The sequence below is a fragment of the Otolemur garnettii genome, unplaced genomic scaffold (assembly GCF_000181295.1).
Source record: "Otolemur garnettii isolate 467f Iridium unplaced genomic scaffold, OtoGar3 scaffold00047, whole genome shotgun sequence".
Lineage (NCBI taxonomy): Eukaryota > Metazoa > Chordata > Mammalia > Primates > Galagidae > Otolemur > Otolemur garnettii.
In genome coordinates, this window is record NW_003852442.1 from 11,650,052 (window position 1) to 11,666,555 (window position 16,504).

Sequence of the window (16,504 nt, forward strand, 5' to 3'; positions counted from 1 at the left end):
GTAAAGAGATCCCACCCCTGAAACAGCCAGAAACACACTTACAAACCCTTTGCTTCGATGCTTACCTTAAAAGCGATAAGAAAAACACTTAAGAAAAAAAAAAAAGAATTGAGTTGGGCGCTATTCTGTCAACTTAACAGTATTAACTTCTCCATCGACGTGTAATGACCTCTGTCTGTCTCTGCGTGGTAGAGCATCCTTCTAAAAACACTGAAACTTACAATCCCTGTCCAAACAGTCCTTCATCAGGCAACGTCCTTTAGGCAGACGAAGTCCTATTTTCTCTATTCTTCCATAAATGTTTCAAAAATTTCAGCCATCCCAGTATGTTTTGATGCACTTGTCCATTTAACTTCTCTAGCGAGAAATATTTTCTTTGCTACATCTTCCCCGAGCCTTGTCAACACGTACAAGAAGAAGAAGAAGAAGAAGAAAAAGAAAGTTGTGCCGGCTTCACAAAAACAATACTTCACAATTACAGAACTGGCCACAACACGCTTTAGGGCTATGAGAAAAGTCACAATGAAAGCTGTATATAATTTTATTGTAATTAATTGTAAATAATTTAGCTATTTGTGAAAATTGTAAATAATTTAGCTATTTATTAAAAAAAAAGATGAACTTCAGATTTGGGGGCAAGTATTACGCCAGTTTTGAAAAATAAAGACAAAGCAAAATGAGAAAGCTGAAAACGGTCTATTTTCTTGTTCTCTTAACCTGCGTAAGTTAAGCAGAACCCCCTGAAACTTGATTTTTAAAAATGATCCAACAAACGAGGCCAGTGAGTGTTTCAGTAGAGGCTGCCACCAATTTCACATCATCACCTGGCCAGTTGCCACCACCTCTCTGATCCCAGGAATCCATGACCTTGAATGCCAAACATGTGTCAGCAAAGGGGGCCACCATCTTTGGCTCTAAGCAAAATGGTCTCTTAAACTCTGCTTAATCATGACCTTCATAAACTAAGTCAGTGTTTGACTGTACTTCAAATGCTTGAGCTGGTGTATTGACCAGTGTATCCACGCCAGCAGCTAAGGAGAGACATCAGCTGTGTCACCCAGCTCATAAAAAGTCTTATACATAGTAGGCCCACAACACAGAACTGTTAATTACACACATGCAAAGTTTGGAGATCTATGTCTACGGGAAAGATAAAGCAGTCGAGGCAAAGGGGGGGAGTGTGAGAGAGAAAACAGGAGCAGGAAAAGGAGGAGGAGGTGAAGGAGAAAGGCCAACAGCAGAGACACAAAGGGCCTCCTGTATTCTCCAAGCTCAGGGCACTGATAGGGTGAAATTAACTACAGTTTCACCCAGGAGCCAGAAATGCCTTTTTAATAAGCAAACAGGGAAGCTAATCTCACGCAGGACCCTCCTCTGAGAGCTCTCCATCTTTCAAGAGCTTTTGGTCAACTAAGGGGAAGCAAACAGCCAGTGCCAGCCCTTGAGGGCTGCTGCCCGTGGGCAGGCAACGGTGAGCTGCCGCCACCTGTGTGCAGGTAGGGATGAAATGAGAAGACCGGCCCCAAAAGTCAAGAGACTACTTGTTCTTGCAGAAAAACACTCAAGCCGATCATCAGAAGTCCAGGTTGAGATAAAAAATGGCCTGGGTGGAGAGAGGCCCTCATCTGGTTAGGCTGCTTTCACTTCTCTGAGATGTGTGTTTCCAAGGCATTTTCAAAATGGGAAGGCCCACTATTCACACGTGGATGCATGCGTGGACGTTGTATGTATGTCCGGACACAAGGCCTCTCAAGGGGTTATGAGCAAGGGGCAGCAGATGGAAATCCTGGCCACTACTAGAAAGTTCTGAAGGACAGAAGAAACCTTCCCAACGCCTTTGGCCCTGACTCCTTCCTTTAGGCTGACAGGTTCATAGGGGTTGGCATGTGATGTGATGAACCTGGCTAACGGGCAAACTCATCAATTAATTCACCGGTATACTGGGCAGAGATATTGTTGTCACCTACAGGGAAGAAACTATTGTAGACCTCAGTCCCCAGTCTCGGCAGGGAAATCTTGCTACCTGTGGAAGGTGACATGAGACTAGGGCATGAGGTCCAGAGCTCAGAAAGGAAAGGAAGTCCTTCCTGATGGTGTTTGTGTAAAACCGTGGCATGTAGGTAAGAAGAAAGGAAAGGAGGTGAGGAGAGCATCCTGGATAGATAGGGTGATGATGGCCGGGAGTGCCGACTTTAGAAAGCACAGCCATTAACACGCGGCTTCCAGGGCGCGGGCAGGGCTCCTGAAAGGCGCTACGAGATTTCCCAATGCTTCCTGAGCCACGTGATGACTGCTCCTAGCCAAAGAATAACATCCTGATCCTCACGTTAAGAGGTCTGTGTTTACAGAACTTGAAGTTGATCTTAAATATCTCAATTTGCCCAGGTCTATCATGTCCCTTTCCTTGAAGGTATTCTTCAAACAAAAAAAAAAAAAAATTTTTTTTTTTTCCGAGACAGAGTCTCACTTTGTCACCCTCGGTAGAGTACCGTGGCATCATAGTTCACAGCAACCTCAAATTCTTGGGCTCAAGCTTACCTCAGCTCCCAAGTAGCTGGGACTATGGGCACCGGTCACAATGCTCAGCTATTATTTGGAGACAGGGTCTCACTCTTGCTCAGGTTGGTCTCAAACTCCTGAGCTCAGGCAATCGACCTGCCTTGGCCTCTCAGAAGCTAGGATTATAGGTGTGAGCCATGAGGCCTGCCTCCTCCCCAATTTTTTTTAAATTTCAGATTGATATAAGGTTACATTGTTTGCATGTGTTAGGTAGAGTCCAAGTCGTGGCTGAGTCTTTCCCCTAGGAGGTGTGCCATATACCTCTATATCGTGCCTGTCGGGTGGTAGCAAACCAAACCTCTCTTCTCCCTCTTTCAAATTCTTCAGAGGCAAAATATATCCTCTTCTGGAGAGGGAAGACATATTTTAAGGTGACTTTTCTTAAAGGGGTTTCTAGCACAGAAGCAGGTTCCTAAGTATTACCTAATAATCTGTCCCTCTGACACAAGCCAGGAGCACAGCCCACGTTGTGGGAGGGGCGTGCCCTGGGGAGGGAGGGAAGGAAGGGTGCAGAGAAAAAACATGATTCCAGGCCAAGGGCAACACAAAGGATTTTGACACACGGAAGTCTCCGACTCCACTGAAGTTCCTCATACACTTAAGGGGGGGGGGGGACCAACCCTAATATGCATTAAATGAGAAACCCCAGAAGGCATAATGTAGGGAGGCAACGCCAGCGCAGGCTGCGTAAATAGAAGTATTACATTATAAAACAGGGGACGGTTTGTTCCAGTCCATAGAGCCCGGGTGAAATGGCAGCTGTACACTATTTCGTTTGGGGCACCTCATTAATAAAGAGGAATTCTGAGCAGAGTGAAAGAAAGAATTGAGGGGTGAATGGGAACTGCGTTTAACAGAAGATTAAAACAGTGACGTCTGCAGGGCTGGCTAAAAATAAAACACAGCAAGTATAAACCGCGAGCCCTGAGAGAAATAGGTCTAAATAAATATACTGGTAGGAGGAGGAAGAACCCCATGAAATGGCTCAGTGGTGGAATAATGTGGAGTAGCAGGGGGCAAACACAGGCCAAAATACCTGGTGGGGCGTGGGGTCCCCCAAAGCCAGATAGTACAACGGCCTCAGTCTCTGGGCACAGAAGTGAGTCAGGGGTGCCCATCCCCTCCCTCCCAAGAACTTTCCCACACGGGACAGGATCAGAGGAGAAGCTGAAGCCCCACAGATAAAGACATTTAAACTTTCACCAGAAGAGGCATTTGAAGAACACAGGAGAAGGGACAGTCTGGCAGTGACCTACAAGTGACGGAAATTATCCCAGTCCCCAACAGCACTTTCCTGAACAGACGATTCGTGCTGACTGTCGGGAGGACATGCCTTCCCAGTCTGCTATGAAACCTCAACTACTGTGGCAGGGGGAGAAAAACCTTCACACTGCGGTGTGGCCTGCCACCTGGGAGTCGCAGTTTCATTTATATGGAGAAGGCAGCAAGGAGCTGTCGGGTGATCCGGACAGGAGCAGGTGGGCAGAGGGCTTTGGAGGGGCTTAGGCGGACGCCTCCAGGAGGAAATGAAGCTGACAGAAAAGCTGATAGAGCAGAGCGTTCAGAGATTAGGAAACGTCTACTCCTGGCAGAGGCGGGTTAGCCATGAATTAATCATAGGTACCTAGAAAAACCAGGGAAAACAAAAAGTTGTACAAGAAGGTAAATGAAATTATAAAACTCTACATGGCTCAACTGTGATTAATATTTATAGAGTTATAATAATGAAAACACTGAATATTAATATAGCCCCAAATTATTATTTAATCACAATGGGAGATGGAGAGAGGGAAGGTGGCGTGCGCAAGGGTGCTGGGAGTGAGTGTGTGGTGCCGGGAGGTGTGTGGGTGCAGCGTCTTATGTTGGTGGGCAGCGTGCGTGTTTCTGAGGTGTGTGCTGGCGTGCAGGGGTGTGCACAGCCTGTGTGTCTGTGGTGTTTGCGGGGGAGATGCATATGCCTGGGTATGCGAGTGGAGCTAGTCTATGTTGGGGGGGGGGGTGGCGTGTATGGGGCATGGGAGGTGTGTGGCCTGGCATCTTGTGTGTGGGTTGTGAGCACATACAGGGTAGGGGTGTTGGTGTGCATGGGTCTGTCAGAAATCTGCAGCCAGCGCATGGGAGTATGTGAAAGCAGGCAGGTGAATAGAACAGTGTCCTAGCAGAAACCTCACCTGTCAGACCGGAAATTCAAGGGAGAATGTCTAAAACTTAAAAGCAAGAAACAGCAGTAGAAGCAGGTTGAGAAACATGGAAATAAGCAAGGAAAGAAATGCCTGAAACTCAAAAGCCACTCTCCAGGGGAAGGAGAAAGGCGAGGGCCATAGCTTCTGTTTTTTCCACATGGTTTATGTAATTCCTTTTGCCTTTAAAAACTGTAAAAACATGTCATCAGATCACATGAAGACTAAAACCCCACATGGCCATGATGGCTTACTGGCCAAGGAGGTCCTGCAGGAGATGGAACGATAAGGAGGGCCTTGAGTCTCTGGCTTGCCCAGAACACTGGGAAAGGTGCCATCACAGGGAAAAAGCAGCCTGGCGGGACAGCTGTGAGCTCAGCATCCAGGAAACTGTCTGAGGGCTAGAGCAGGAGAGCAGAGCTTCAGAGGCTGGGAGCCCAGGCCCAGGGGCAGGCTGAGGACCGGGAGCCAGGCGCAGGCACTGGGAACACAAAGGGAAGCTGGAGGACAAGAGAGGAAGGTGCCCCAGAAGCTGAGGGAAGGGGCTTCCCGGAGGGACTGGGCAATGATTTCAAATACCACAGACAGAAAAGAATAAGGACGAGTGGGTTCTGGCTTGGGTACGTCAATGGTGAGTGGTGCCATTCACAAGGGTGGTTTGCTGACAGCGGGACAGGCCGAGACATGGACTGGAGATGAGCAACACACTGTTCTCTCAAGAATCTAGAAGATTCTGTAGTAGAGAGAGGGCAGGGACTGGAGTAAGGGCTAGCCGTCGGTTTACGGTTTTTAAAGAGACAACTGAACTGTCTGTGCCCCCCAGGGGAGAGAAAGGGACTGAGAAGGTCAAAAAAAGATAAAGGAGAGAAGGTGATTCTACCAAATGAAGCCCAACAGGAGTAAGAGTCACAGAGCACGGCGAGGAGAGAGCAGAGAACAGGGGACCACAGGCAAGATGATGGGATGGGGCGGGGGGCAGAGAGAATGTGGCGAGCTCCCACTGGGAGGTCTGGATGCCTGGAGGAGCAGTCAGCGCCGACTCCTGCCCAAACCCAACTGAAAGTTTTATGACAAACACTTGTTTTGATGCTGTCTGAAGTTCATTTTTATAGGCCAGACTCTGAGGCCACAAGCTATCTATCCTTAACACTGGCCCAGGCACGCCAGTATGCTCTGTCAATGTGAACCAATAAATCGAATCTCCAGTATATGCCGGTGGACCCTGGGAAAGTGGATGGAATCTCTTCCACTGGCCCCTCCCTGAGCTTGTACGTTCCTCAGGGCTGAGCGTGCCCCTGAAGCAGAGAGGTGCTAAGCTAGAGACAAGGAAAAAACCAAATGCAAACTGCGTAACCTTATTTTCTGTACTCTCAATTAACCTGAAACAATAAAAAAAAAGAGAGAGAGACAAAAACAGCAACCTAGGCACGTTCCTTCCTGAACACAGTACAGTGGTCACCTGTGAGGTCAGTAAGGACGCCTGTGCGGCGACTCACCCGGGTCGGTGGAGGGACACCTGCGGATGGTGAAGATCTGGCCCAGGTCCTCGTCCTCCTCCGGGAGGCCCTTCTGCAGCCGCTGCAGCTTGCGGAGGCTCTCGCTGCGCTGGTGCTTCATGGAGCGCACGTGCTGGATCAGGTTGAGCTTGGCCTTGGTGGAATAGTTGCACAGGGCACAGTGGTAGTAGCAGCTCTCACCTTCCACACCGCTCTCGTGCTGCTGCAGGTGCTGCGAGGGACAGGAGAGGGACACACCTTGGGTAAGCCGCTGGAGGCCAGCCACTGCCACTGACCTGCCCCATCCTGGTCATAGCCACAGGCATGCCACCAGGACACGTCTCCACTGCCTAAGGGGATGGTTGTCTATTCTAAGGTTCCTTAGTGAGGCTGCTTCTGTTTTCCCCAATGTGCCTTCTCTAACTTTCATTCTGTCTCCCACAAACGGCCCCTCCCATGTGGCTTTCTGAAGTGCTAGGGGGTTGGAACTGTCACCTGCAGGCCAAATCCAACCCTCTGCCTGTCTGTGTAAATAAAACTTTATTCACTTAGAGAACTAAAAATAGACCTGCCGTTCAACCCTGCAATTCCTTTATTAGGTATATTCCCAGATGACCAAAAATCGCATTACAACAAAGATATCTGTATCAGAATGTTTATTGCAGCCCAATTCATAATTGCTAGGTCATGGAAGAAGCCCAAGTGCCCATCGATCCACTAATGGATCAACAAACTGTGGTATATGTACACCATGGAATACCATGCAGCCATTAAGAAGGATGGAGACTTTACATCCTTCATGTTCACATGGATGGAGCTGGAGAATGTTCTTCTGAGCAAAGTATCACAATAATGGAGGAAAAAGTATCCAATGTACACACCCCTATTATGAAACTAATTTATACCTTTTATATGTAAGCTATAACCTAATAATAGCCTAAGAATATGGGAAGGGGAGAGGGAGAGGGGAGGGGGGAATGGGTGGAGGGAGGGGGATTGGAGGGATCACTTCTGAGGTTTATCTTACAAGGATACAAGTGAATCTAAGAGCAGAATGTGAACGTATTAAAATAATAACTAAGAAAATGACATGAAGGCTATGTTAACCAGTTTGATGGAAGTGTTTTGGATTGTGTGTGAAAACTCCACACTGTACCCCAGAAGTGCATTAATGTACAGTTACCATTCAATAAAAAAAAATAAATAAATAAATAAAACTTTATTAAAACACAGCCATGTCCACTGTCATACACACTGCTTATGGTTGCTTTAAAACATCAGACTTGAACAGCTGTGACAGTGCTGGGATAGTCCAAAAGGCCACAATTACTACTATGTGGCCCTTTACAGAAAATGTTAGCCAAGCACTGCCTTAGGGCACAGACAGCCTTTCTGTCAACAACCCACCTGCACAGCATCCTAGGTTGGTGACACTGAGCCACAGCTGCTATCTGGCTTTTTCGCAAGAAAGACAACTCAGATTTTTATATTTAAAACTACAATCTACTAGAAGAACCCAAAGTAACATTTATCCTCTGGATTAAAAAATGACAGAAAAATACATTTCTCCAGACTAGCTCCCTGTCAGTATCACAAGGTCATCTGGCTTATCAGTGGTCAATGTCATGGATCATTTGGTCTATCAGATGGTCACAATTACACTGCCAGTTGAGTTTAGTAAACACAGTACTAACTCTGAAACAGGGAGCCCGAGAGCCAGCAGGAAGCAGGCACACACAGAGGGTGACAGTACAGCTGGAGTCATGGGACATTCACAGGCCCCAGACTTCTGTGTCGGGGCAAAGACATAAAGATCATGCCAGAACAAAATACACCATGTTTTTGGGTCTCCTGAGAATACGATGAATACTATGGACCCATTTTTTTTGCTCACAGTAAAGTGGACAGGCTCCTGGTAGAGAAAGATATATCATTTTTAATTTCAAATGATACCTCTTAGAGGAAGATGGAATTTTTCTACCCAGTACACATGAAGCAAGGGACTGAAACCCTAAAAACCTTAAGTGACCAACCCAAGGTAACCCAGCTACAGTTAGTGAGCCAGAGAATCAGAGCAGGGACTCACCTTCTCCACAACATGTACCCAGAATCCTCTGGAGGAGGAAATTCAGATAATGAAAGTGTTTTACGGGTCATCATGTGGTTACCTGTCCTCACTCTTCCTCCTCACCCCCAGCCACCCACACCCAGCCTGAGGAGCTACACTGAGCACACACCAATCGCCCTGGACCTGGCCTGCTCTGAGCCGCTGTCCCCTTTCTTGCCGGTGCTGGTGTTTGATGCGACACCCTGGTAACAGTTTCTGATCCCGCTTGCCTATCTCATCCTCATCCAGCTTAGGATTCAAGACACCAAGAGACCGGACTAGTTAGGATGCCCAGTGCTCCAGGCAGGCCTGGGAATACCAGGGTGGCCCAGGGGTGCTTGCCATCAAGAGTGCTGCCCTGAGGGTCACACGCTGACATACACACATCCTGTGTGTACTGAACTAGTGTGAAAAATCTAGAGGCATGTTTGCACTGTGTCAGAAGGAGAAATCTGAATGCATCAACTAAGTGTCGTGGGAAACCCACCAGAGGAGGGCTAAGGCCCTCAATCACAGGGACTGGCTGAAGTACACCCCAGGACCCCTCTCCACTTTGCCGGTAACAAATGCAAAGGGCCTCAAAGGCCCCAAGCAGGAACAATCCCTTCGGTGCCCCAAATGGGTGATTTAGCACACTCAAACGCAGAGCCTTGGAACAAAATTAAAATTCTACAAGTTATAATTACCGTAGAATGATTTTATAACAAGAAAGAGTGGGGAGAACCAGTGAGTTCACTAAAGAAATGATAACTGATGATGAAAAACTACTTTTCTTCGATTCAACTTGAGCTGATTTCTAAAAATGATGCATCTGCAATTTGCCTCTTCTGACACTCAGACGTCAGGAGGCTGGGATTCATCCAGGCAATGCTGTAACCCTGGGGAGGGGGAGGACAGGTGTGCTGGGAGAAGACAAGCTTGCCAGGTCCAGCCCCCAGACTTCACCACAGGGCCCCTCAGAAGCCAAAAACTAGAAGGGGTATTCCTGGGAGCAAGGGTTTGGCCTGGCACTGAGCAGGAGGGAACACATCAAAGGGTCAGGAACTGCTGTTTGGGGTCACTAAGAACAAAAGAATTATATTGATTAAAGCTTCAACTAAAACTGGGCAGTGCCTGTGGCTCAAGGAGTAGGGCGCTGGCCCCATATACTGCGGGAGGTGGGCTTGAACCCAGCCCCAGCCAAAAACTGCAAAAAACAAACCAAAAAAGCTTCAATTAAAACCGAGTGAGTAAAAGACAACAGAGGAAATAACCATGAAATCCGAAGCAGTGAGTTCCATCAAGGGATTTGGGGGGTAGAAGAAACTCTGAAATGAGACGAAGAATCACTAAAGCCTCACTTCCAAACCCCCACTACCTTCCCATGAGAGAATTTTCTTGCAGTAAGGCATTGGACTTTGAACGTAAGATTGCAATATGGATGTGAAAATTCTATTCCAAATGGCTGCGTATCTCCATCTCTGAGCCTGGAGAGGGGGACACCACGTAACATGGCTAAAAAAGAGTAGGAGTGGAATTGGGATGTTAAATGTCTTTTGTCCGCAAATCCATGGGCTCTCGGGCAATAGGACTATATGCTCAATTGAAGTCCTTGCCATACCAGGAATGCTCACTTCTGAGAAAAAGATACGTTGGAGGCATTCTAGAACAACGGTCCACTCTAGCTCACGTTGGTCAACGGTGATCTCTTATGCTACCATGAATTCCATCTGCCATTTGTAAGATATTTTGGGAAGGAAATGCACAGGCATTGTAAGTCACGCAGAAAAAAATGAAAGGAAATAAAAAGAACAGAGCCAGAACCTCTTCCACCTAGGGAACATTTAGGGTCCTCTTTTTAGAGATTTCCTTGAAAGCTTAATTCAAAATTCCAAGCTTGCTCTGCCCTCCAAGTTCATTCTCTAAGACACTTAAAAAATCCAGAATAAAGTCGGTTGGTGGCTGGAGAACACCTGCTTATGAAGGGACCATCCCCACCCAAACTTCTGCTTACCTCTTGGGTCTACTGATGTCTACCTGCATGTGGAAAATCCTACTCTCACCAAACTTGCTAAGCTTCTTGCCACTTTTTAGGCTGTCCAGCCTGGAGTCAACAGTGGGGCCCCTGCCCTCTGTGACCCTTCCCAGGCCTTGAGGGGGTCACCCCCTGCCGGTCAGATGCTCTCTCCCTCCGAGGTGGCACTGGCTGCGTCTGTCTGTGCCAGGATCCACCCTCAGAACCTGCCTTATGGGAAGCAGAGGGAGAGAGCGGGGTGAAGGAGGCACACGAGAACTGCATGGGGCAAGTCAGCCAGCCAAGAGCACGCCTTCCCTGCACTAGAGAGGAGACGTGTTCATTTGGAGAAGGAGGGAGAATAATTTGTTCCTGACCCGGCTAATTAGAATACCCTCAATTGGGATCACAATGTATTTAATTAAATTCACTGTAATATATGAAGAATCCACCAAGGCACAAATCCCAGTGGTGCACTCAATAAAGGGGCTGCCTTCTCTCAGAGTTCTTGCTCTCTTTGCCAGGCAGGAAATTTTTCTCCCACGCAAATCCTGAGCTCCCCAACCCTCCCCGCCGCTATCTCGGAGCTCTCCCGTCGAGGAGGAGGAGGACCCGGGTTCTGATTTCCTTTTTCCAGGTTGCTTTATTCTGTGCTCCCAATTCTGAACTCTTCTCCTTTTTCAGGTCGAGTGTCATTTAAAACAGAAAACAAAACAACAGTGTGAGAGCTGGGGTCAGTGCGCTGCGCCGGGTGCTGCCAACCCAGGACCCAGAGGAAACTGGCTGTCGAACCCGTGTGGCGGGGCTTCTTTCATTCAGTTCTAAGTGTCCATGGCACGACACCACGCACAGGTACACACGTGCACGCACACAGACCTGCAGGTGACACCAGCAGTGACAGCCGTGACTCAGCGAGCAGGAGGAGGGCATCCTTTGGGCCTGAGTACCTTCTTGAAAGTGAACCCCTGAAAATTGCAGTGGCCTCCTAACTCACGAAAAATCAGTCTCTTCCCACAAACTACTAATGAGGACACAGAACCTGTCAGTCAAGAAAGGGCCAACCTCACTAAGCAAAGAGGCAACTCAGGTCTACCCAAACTCCAGTGGGCCAGGCAGCCTTTCCACCTCCAGTCTCATTGGCTTGTGTTAAAAGCACTTGTGAAAGATTGGGTATAGGAAGTGGAGACGTGTGGTCATTTTCCCTACCAGAAACTTCCATGCTTGGCAATGGGATTTACGTTCTAAAATCGTGGAGAAGCACAGTGGCCTGTCAGGAGGAAGTTAAGGAGAGCAGGAAGAGTCCAGCCATCTCCAGCTCCTCCAAATCACCACTGAGCAGCAAGGAACAGACTGTCCCCACCTGGAGCAATCAGGGACTCTGATGGCACACGTTAGGGGGTCAGCGCCCAGGACTGAAAATGAAGCTTGGGCAGGCTCACTTCCGTTGGGCAAAGGGACCTTTTCTTGCTCCTCTTCCTCATCTTGTTACAACTGTTCATGTAACAACACGACCCCCCTCATCTCTGTTTAGCTGGAAGATGACACTCCCGTGCTCCTGATGTGGAAACATCTACGATCCCAAAGCTGTCTCTGCGACTTCCCTCCTAGGTCCGGTTCGGGGAGAATAACTCAGAACAGCAAAGCCCTGGCTGCAACCAGAGGTACCTCCAATAAAGAGCCTGGCGTGTAAGGCTGAGTGCAAAAAGCAAATTAATAATTTAGAAAGAATGGGAAGAGCAGGGCCCAGGCTGCAGGACTTGGTGGGATTCCGCCCCATTAATATGTAGGGCTCGTTCACCCCGGCCAAACGCTGAAAGTCAAAGACACGAAGAGAGGGCTCTTGTTAGAAAATAATTCATCGTGAAAATCAAAAAAATGTGTTCCTGTTACTTGTTTCCCAGGAAAACTAACCAACTTCTGTCAGAGAACATTGATTTCTATAAATCAGGAGGGGCCCCGGCGCCCTCCTCCTCCCCAACAATAGGAAACTTCTAACATCTGGTTCTTCATGCATGGAATGCAAAATATTGATCAGGTTGTGTCAAAGCCTCCCCTTTAAAGTAGAAACGGACAAAGTATATTCTGACACACACACATACACACACTCGACAAATGACATTTCCTCAGGGAACAGCACCTGTTACTATAAACACACCTCCCCTCTCTATTCCCAGTGCAATCCCAAAGAGCAAATGGGATACCCTTGGGGATGCCAGATACCTCCTACCAAGTGGACAAGAAAAAAACTCGAGGGTGGGATGTCCCAGAAGGCCCCTGAGATACCTGTTGGGTTCTGAAGGCCACCTCGACAAAGGCAGGCAGGAGGGCCTGTCTACAATTTCCCTCAGTCCATAAAGCTCCACAATGGAAGCAGCCTCTGTCCACCACCCCTCTGTAGGGAAAGACCACTAACCATAGCATACCAAGGGCTTTAGCTTCTCTCTTCGGAGAGAGGACTATAAAATCTCACCCAACAATCCAGGGAGAAGGCCTGGGAAGAGGAGGGACCCAGAGTCAGTGTGCTGATTCCCAATGCTACAACAGCAGGTGTCCGGTCACCACCAGGGGCACGTACAGTATCGACCACCAACCACATCTCTGCACAAACTTTCTCGTTTTCTCAGTACAGTCCCCTGACCTGGGTAGCATTTGGCCCCCATCCCTGGAGGAACTCAAAGGTCAAAACAGTCGTGTGACTCCCCCAAGATCTCACAGAGCATGGGAAAAACAGGACTGGTCCTAGGACTTCATTCCAAGTCCACCGCCATCAAACTGTACCGTACTGACCCCCAGTGCTTTCTGGAACCTGAGACTCCCCAGACCAGGTATCCACCTTCAATGCCTTAAAAAAAAAAAAATCCTTTCAGGTATAATGCAACCAGGGGTAGGGACAGTTAACTTTTTAATCAGTGAGACTATGTTATTGTTCCAAATTTAATATCATATTTTTAGGAAGACACCCAGAAGGTTAACCTAAATATATATGTATATTCTGTTTAATGTCGGCTTTTCATCTGTTCATGCCCTTGTCCTTGACACATGCTAATTTAGTCCTATTTCACTGTAGGGTCCCTGCAGACTCCATAAGATATAAGCCCCAACCATGATTTGTAAGAAAAAAGTGAAAGGAAGTAAAAATGTTCCCTGAGATCAATCCATTTGGGTTGCTCTGACCTATTTTCTGGTTTCTAGGCCAGACTCCTTATACCCCGGAACAAGCCATGACTGCTCACTCTCAGTACCCCAAATCCAAGGCCAATTCAGACTTCCCATTCCTGTTATCTTTTCCCTTACATGAATGGCATTTCCTGATTCAAAAGTCTCAATATTAGTGGCCCTGAGAAGTAAATTCTGGAAGGAAAATTATAGTCTAAATCTATAACTATCCATAAGTTGTATCTACCTTGGCCTTGAATCTTTCGGGGGGGGGGGGACAAGGAGACAAGAGCCTGTCATTTTTACCATGGGGTAGAGTGTTGTGATGTCATCGTAGTTCACAGTAACCTCAAACTCTTGGGCTCAAGTGATCTTCATGCTCATGCCTCCACTTCCTAGGTAGCTGGGACTACAGGTGCCTGCCGCAACTCCCGGCTAATTTTTCTATTTTAGTCGCGATGGGGTCTCACTCTTGCTCAGGTTGGTCTCAATGGATCTGCCTGCCTCGGCCTCCCAGAATGCTAGGATTAGAGGCATGAGCCACTGTACCCAGCCAGCTTTGAATCTTCTATGGGAAAACACAAATGTGGACCCTCGTGGAATGCTGATGGCTTCACACAACAGATTTTCCTTCCCTCGGTTAGGAAAACTGCAGAACAGAGTATGGAACCTCTGATTCCATAACAGGGAGTAAATTATCAGGCACAGTGGGGCAGGGAAGGAAGGGGCACGTCAGAGCATCATCACAAGCAAAATGAGCGTTGGTTTCCACCATGGTCAAATGTGCGTGTAACAGAACTCAGAAGATGAGGGGAGTATGACGGGGGGCAGGAAATCAACAAAGTGGGTCCCCCAAGGCTAACCTCAAACTGCCCGCTCACCAGAAACTACCCAGAGCTCTTAGGATCTGAAAATCATTCTCTTTGCTAGGAGGGTTTATTAGCAAGAGTAGCTTTCTTCATTCTTAAGAAACACTTCTCCCCTGCCACTACTTCCTGGCTCTCACAAATTTAAGTTTCTGTACAGAAATAAATGCCACTATACACACGCTACTCAAGCTGGTGTTCACTCACCTTGGTGGTTGAAGGGGCACTCTAGACTTGCAGAAAACCCTCGCTCTGAATCTCTCTAGCTGTGCCACCTAGGGCAAGTGACAGACACACCGCTGGGCCTCAGTGTCCTCATGTGCAAAAGGGGGACAGTGACAGAACCTCCTCCTATCGCTGCTGGGAGGATTCAGGGAGATAATTCATACAAAATGCTTCGCACAGTGTGCATGATACACAGTTAGCCTTCAAAGCAAGTGAGGCTATCTTTAGTATTACCACTATCATTATTTTTCAGATTAGTTTGGGATTAGGGAATGAAAATGAACAGTAACTGGACAGAGTTATTTGACGCTTCCCTCATAACCAATCCTCAACCCTCACCAGGCCCTGAAGAGGAAGGTCTGGTTGACAGGAAAGAAAGTGTGACCTACAGGGATGACAACCCCTGCAGGGATGTTGAGCACACACAAGAACTTCCTCCTTAAAAAAGGTGCTTGATTTTTATTTTAAGTAACTTGCCCAAAGTCAAGGATCTAACCCCAAGCCCGTGACCTTGCCACAACATCTTATCTGTTTACTGGATGGCTTTGCTCACAAGGGCACCAACAGAATCCGAATCAAGGACCATGTTTCTTTACCACATCTGCTGACACTGCAGCTGAGGACCTGAAAAGGGACAACTCAGCCGAAATGGTTGGCAGAAACTCCTGATCCCCCAAATCCACTCTGAAGAATTTGCTTATTTGTGCCTCCACCCCAATGACAGTCTATGCAGCAAAAAAGCACGTATGCGGTGATTGAAACAGGTGCACTACCTCATGTGTAAAATGGAGATGTTTATACCTGCCCAGTCTTCCTCAGAGGCAATGTTTAAAACCACATGGAAAACATATGAAAACCCTTCCGAGGACACAAAGGGCTACCCAGATATTGACTCAGTCGTGGTCTTCCTACTGTGAGTCTATACCTCGCTTTGTCACTGCTGATGGGCAGACACATCCCCCTGAGCTGGGTGGCTGACATGCGATTGGGGTGTTCTAGTGCAGTGATTGCCTGACTTGAGCGTGCATCGGAGGCACCTGGAGGGGCCTGTCCCAGGGTTTCTGCTCCCACAGGTCTGGAGCTCCGCCCAGGAATTTGCATTTCCAACCATCTCCCAGGTGACGCTGACGCTGCTGGTCTGGGACCACCCTCTGAGATCCACTGCTCTGGTTCAGACCGCAGAGACCCCAAGGCAGAATGCATGGAGGTGTTCTGCTGTAGGCAGGAAAACCTCTGAGACCTAAAATCTCTGCACTTGCCTTTTCCCGTCAAGCATTTTAGATTCTGGCCAACTGCACTCGATAAATCATCGCGCCTGCACCCAAAAATTCACCTCCTTAATGAAAAAGTCACCTGCAGGCAGCTGCCCGATACCGGCCTGCTCCAGATACTTCATAAAAGTCAGAACTGGCTCCATTCATTTTCCTCTCTCCTTTCACACCTGCGTTCTAAGATTTCCTGGTGACTCTTGATGGCAAAGCAGGAGGCGCCCTTCTCCCTCCCTCCTGTGCTCTGCTTCCTGGTGCGTGCACCGGCCCAGAAGTCTTGCTGGAACTGAGCCCGTGGAAGAATGTCAACCAAAGGCAAGAAAAATAAAATAGCCTGTAAAAAAATTCCTCCCACACTTTTCAACTTTCTGGTTGCTGCTGCTGAGAGCCTGAATGTGGTGCTCAGCCCCAGCGGCCTCTCCAGAGCTCCCACGATTTGCTGACAAATACTCTCATCACCTTCACGATGAGAGAGGACAGCAGGGTCCGGCCACTGGTGTGACACAGGCAGGCGACATGGGACACCCACACGTTGACTTCTTCCTCGTAAGAGGTACTGATTTTTTTACTTTTACGCTTTTCTCCTAGAAGAGAAAATGGGAAAGTGATGGAAGAGGGCAGAAAAATTCTCCCCAAGCAAATGCCTTTGGCATC

At 47.9% G+C, this 16,504-nt stretch overlaps 1 protein-coding gene across 1 annotated transcript in view; it reads right to left on the bottom strand.

The window, feature by feature from the left end:
* ZFHX3 (zinc finger homeobox 3) overlaps positions 1-16,504 on the bottom strand; it is a 238,636-nt gene that overhangs the window by 90,180 nt on the left and 131,952 nt on the right. Inside the window, 1 exon segment of the mRNA XM_023514108.1 lies at positions 6,236-6,467. Within this exon segment, the coding sequence (XP_023369876.1) occupies positions 6,236-6,467 (232 nt within the window).